This window comes from Temnothorax curvispinosus, unplaced genomic scaffold, assembly GCF_003070985.1.
Source record: "Temnothorax curvispinosus isolate PA1 unplaced genomic scaffold, ASM307098v1 QBEX01012537.1, whole genome shotgun sequence".
Lineage (NCBI taxonomy): Eukaryota > Metazoa > Arthropoda > Insecta > Hymenoptera > Formicidae > Temnothorax > Temnothorax curvispinosus.
The window spans coordinates 1-5,370 of NW_020222317.1; the positions used below are offsets into that span (position 1 = coordinate 1).

At 35.8% G+C, this 5,370-nt stretch overlaps 1 protein-coding gene across 1 annotated transcript; it reads right to left on the reverse strand.

Moving 5' to 3' along the window:
* Positions 1-417: 417 nt before the first annotated feature.
* Positions 418-2,451, reverse strand: LOC112462588 (dedicator of cytokinesis protein 7-like; the record flags this gene model as incomplete). The annotated part of the gene is made up of 5 exons (XM_025028459.1): positions 2,175-2,451; positions 1,183-1,360; positions 919-1,097; positions 693-834; positions 418-621 (listed from the first exon to the last, which is right to left on the reverse strand). Coding segments are annotated over exons 2-5 (669 nt in total), but the record flags the coding sequence as incomplete, so codon positions are not given.
* Between the last annotated feature and the right edge of the window lie 2,919 nt (positions 2,452-5,370).

Genomic DNA, 5,370 nt, shown 5'->3' on the forward strand with positions numbered 1-5,370 from the left:
ACGGCGCGAGCAATCCCATGACCGATCGGTCTTTATCGCAGGCCCGTTATACAGGAACTAAATTCGTCGGATCGTCGCACAGCACGCAAAACCTTCGAATTCGGAAGCGGCGCAAGTATGCGAGAGCATGACCAGCGCGTGATACGATTGTAGGAGACGCGTGTACGCGTGATCGATTACACGCTGTTGTTGACTTACGGACTCGTTGTCTAAATATCGCGAAATAGAATGTATCAGCAACGCCGAATCCGGAACAATATTTAATAACAAATATTTAATAAATATTCAATATTTAATAAAATATTGAATAACAAATATTTAATAAATATTCAATATTTAATAAAATATTAAATAACAAATATTAAAAATATTTAATCAAAATAAAACGGACAAACTTGCCGCTTTATAATCCTGTACCTGTCGATCCTCCAATCTTTTCTGCTCGTTCATCTGATCGATCGTTTCGAGGCAAACACGATCTAACAAACCCGGCAGAAGAGGGTCATGTTGCGAATGCCGCAAATCTAGACTTGCCCAAGATCCTCTCGGAGTATCTCCGGAATTGGACAAATCATCCTCCTCGTTCGGTAATACACAGCCATTTGCATCTTCTTGATCTACCTAATTAAGATAAATCGCTTTCACTTCCTGCTTATCACAAATACATTAATTTTATCTCCAGCATTAGATACCTTGAAATTTTGTCTAGGTGTATCATGAAGCAATCTGTCTCTGGCGATAGGTGAGATTCTACCTTTGTATTTACGATATATTACGACCCAGTCTGAAGTAAAACTCTCAATGCATCTTTTCACATAAGGCGACACGGTATCACTGAAAGCCAAATGATCAAAATGAAGAATGAATGCCAAGTTTTAAATAACTGTATTGTAATAGCGTTTCGACTATTTTTTTTACATTGATTCGTGCGATACTACTGGCTCCTCTGTTCGAATCTTCCTCTTTACGACTCTCAATTCGACGTCTCTCGGTGGAAAATCTAGTATTAGTTTTAAAGGATCACGGTCCAGCACTGACTGATGCTGTCCCAAGAATTCCTCGTAATCAAGTGGTTCTAATACCTCGTACAGGGACATCTGCATATAAGAAATTAAATATTAATTTACTCCAAGATTATGGGCAATCTCTTTATATGCCAGTTTTCCAAAGAAAACTGCATACCGTGGAAAAAAATCCTGATACACTGCTCAACAAGAATAGGAAGAATACACAATAATAGGAAGTAGAAGTGGCAATTTGTCGCCTCACATCGGCAACATGCTGTTTGCTTAACTTGCGAGAAAACGCACGCTGGACCGAAGACATTATAAATGCAAATTAATCCGACGAGATTCTGTAACTGTTAAATGCCATATCGAAATAATACTTAGTCGTGGTTATGTTCTTAGTTGAATGTATGGTAATTGTTTTTATTTGTTGTAATGGCCTTTTAAATGCATTAATGCAGCACGCAATTATTTCTTAGTGAAATGATTGATCGACAAGTTTGACACGTACAAAAATGATGTAAGTTTAAAGATACTGCGTGTATTGTGTATGTTGCTTTATTGCAAGGTATATCAAATTTGCATAATAAGAAGGAAATAAATATGATACATTAATAATTAATGTTACAACAAACAGATATGGACAGATATAAATCTGACAAAACTGCAAATGGCTCTAGCTTTTAAATCCAAATTAATTAATCATTAACAAACAAATATGGACAAATATAAATCTGCATTAATTAATTTGGATTCAAAAGCTAGAACTATCTGTAGTTTTGTCAGATTTATATCTGTCCATATCTGTTTGTTGTAACATTAATTATTAATGTATTACATATTTATTTCCTTCTTATTATGCAAATTTGATATACTTTATTGCAATAAAGCAACATACAATACACGCAGTATCTTTAAACTTACATCATTTTTGTACGTATCAAACTTGTCGATCAATCAGTTCACTCAGAAATAATTGCGTGCTGCATTAATGCATTTAAAAAAACATTACAACAAATAAAAACAATGGGAAAATTAGAAAATAATGATTAATATTCATAGTTGTAAGAGTAGCTCGGAAATCGAGCAGAAAAAGTATAAACACGAGTATGAATAACGAGATATCGGGATGAAAATATGTACTTGTTATATCGCGCAATTACTTACGTTAATCTGAATTCATTGAGAACGGGACTGTGAATTAAAATCGCCAGCAAAAATCCACTGTAGGTTTATGAGCAAACTGTAGGTTAGGTTGCTGATTTCTTGCCAGTCTTGCCACTCGTCGTCAGCTGAGAAGTATGTGCACTTTATTGCACTATGGTGCAAACATTAAAACGAAATATTGACCTTTAATTAATTTTTATTAGAATACAGTTGTTTTCCAAATAATAAAAATTATATGGACATATTATCCAAATGATTCTGGAGCGATTGGATTAAAAAAAAATATTTTTTAAATACTTTCTGCTAATTATACGCTTAATTGATTTTAATTAATTGTGATTAATGTATGGTTTTCCAAACTCTGAAAAGTTTTTTCCAAATATCTCCAAATGATTTCCAAACGATTGGGTCAGTTAATTTTCAATAATTTTTAATTTATTTGCTAAATATACGTCGGTGAAGCACCGGCCTTAGCACGGTTGTTATTCCTTCGTTCCCTTCGTGTGTTTGCCTGAGCCTTTTTCTCGTTCTCGCGAGTTTCTGTCATTAATATCGAAAGAAAATAGTAACGCAATACGGGTTAAGTGCGCGTATCGTCGCCAAGAAAGCTTTCTTTACAGTTACCTGAAGATTCGCATCCCGGAGCGAGGAGTCACTAAAATCATGCAGAGTACTGACGTCGTTGCTCCCGTCCTCCTCTAAAGGCCTCACAAAGCCGGACGGGACGCTTTGATCCTAATCACTCCCAACCGAAAAACCTCAGGTTTGAAATCTCGTTATGATTGCTGCGATAATTCATGTACTGATTTTTTACCGCGCGGCTACGGCAGTTACGAAGTGAACAATGTGATGCTAAATATCCGCGTTAAATGTACATATGTGTGCGGGCGATTGCTGTTTCTTTTCATTGCGCGTATCCTTAGCCGGTTATGGCATTGCTCATTCTTTTCGAATTATTATTCGCGGTATTACGTGCAGTTACTCGTCTGTGTGATGTGTTCGACATTGCTTTTTCTCACGATATGATGTTCGCGTTGTGAACTACAAATTCGCATACGAGTGACCCGGTATTTTTCTTTTGCGTACGTGCGTTGTTTCTCTTCGACATTGTGACTTTGTTTCTATGCGAACGAACGTGAGTTAATTTTCCCTTACGAATGTTTCGCGTTTTTGCCCGGCGTTGTTCTCTTCATAATCTATTTACCGCATTATTTACGTGTTCACTGTTAATGATAATTCTATTCTCACCGAGATTCCTTGCGTAAGCCGTCGAGAAGATTGTGAACAGATAGTAGATTCACTACGAACAAGATATCCGCAGAATTCATATGGGCAGCACCAAATTTGCGAGATTACCGCATGGCTTTGCGATCAGCCGTTGCATGATTATTGCGATGAGACGAACAGCACGAGGCTGTGTGGGAGATTACGTGGTTACGAACAGCACGAGGCTGTGTGGGAGATTGCGTGGTTACAAACAGCACGAGGCTGTGTGGGAGATTGCGTTGTGACGAACAGCTCGAAGCTGTATGGGAGATTTCGGCGGACTGTTTTTTGATACACTGTTTCTGAGATTACCGCGACATTACTCTGATCTGATAACCGCGATTGTTGACTTACGTTACTCTGTTGATACCCGCAACTGTTTGATACACCGCTTCTGAGATTACCGCTATTCCTTTGCAAAAACCTCAGCTCAACGAGATCAACTGCGCGCTAGACATCCTTGCTCTGCGCGCCATTCATCCTTGCGTTCTACGTTCCTGTGATCTGCACGCTAGACATCCTTGCTCTGCGCGCCATTTATCCTTGCGTTCTACGTTCCTGTGATCTGCGCGTTAGACATCCTTGATCTAAGCGCCATTCATCCTTGCGTTCTACGTTCCTGTCATCCTTGCGATCTACTTTGTCAACTGTTGACATTCCTGTTTTCTATTCTTACTCGGTGCAACACAAATCAGTTAACATCATACAACATAATTCAACATTTTTGCAATGAATCAGAAGCTTTTAAAATAAAGAACTCAGTTATATAAACTTTAACTTAATACGGGTTTTGTACGCTTTGATGAAAAAACTGAGTTAAATAAACTTAATACAGTTTTGCTATGTTCATTTTAACATAGTTACATAAGATTAACCACATTATATACTCTACGTAATATAATTGTACATACGTTTGCCTCTTTTAAAATTATTGTAATTGTAAAATTATAAAAAAATAACGTTTGCAAACCTTGAACATAAACAATAAACTTATATAGTCTCATTTTTGGTTTTTCAATTTTTGATAATTAGATGTACGGATATTTCTCACTTATCTTAAAGTTCAAATACAAATGATAATATTTTTTTTTGACATTTTGTAAAGTCATCCTGTGATAATGTACGAAGCTATGTTGTTAAATAATTACAAAAAGTTATCACTGGATCAGATTTTGTAGCGTTTATAGACTTATCTGTCGCTCTTATTTCTGACAATACAGATTGCTGAAGTAATGATAAGTCATTATTCTCTTTGTTAGTATTTATACGTCGTTTCTTTTCTGCTTGCAGATATACACATACATGCATACATAAGTATATAAGAAATTGGAATATATGTATAGAAAATATTAGGAATACAATATTCATAGATTTTATAAGTTAAAACATTCATTTGAAAATTTGTCGTACCTGTATTCTTGCAGCTGCTATTCGGTATCTGTATATTTTTTAATATTTCAGATTTTTCTCTCTTTATGGACGGTTTTTTCTTTTGTTGTGTTGGTGAATAATTTGATGTTACCGATCTACGTTGATTAGAATAATCAACATTTTGTTGCTCGATATAATGTTTATCACTATTAATACTGCAAGATGCAAGTGGTTGTATGTTACTGAATGTCCTGAAAATTAATTAATTTAAACATCTTACTTAAAGACTATCATATAATAATATTATTTACGAACTTTCTACGCGTTACTGTTGGTCTAAAAAATCCTAGCAATTCAAAATACTGGTTTAACCTTAGCTTCAGCACCGCTTCCACTTGGAATATACTTTTGCTGTTCGCTTAATTTCCTGACGTAAGTATCTCGTAAATTACGCCACTTAGTATTCGCAGTACCTGGATGTAAACCTTAAAAAAAAAAAAAGACATAATATCCATATACAGGGTGCCCCTGAATTCTTGGGACTTTTTTCATGTTTAGA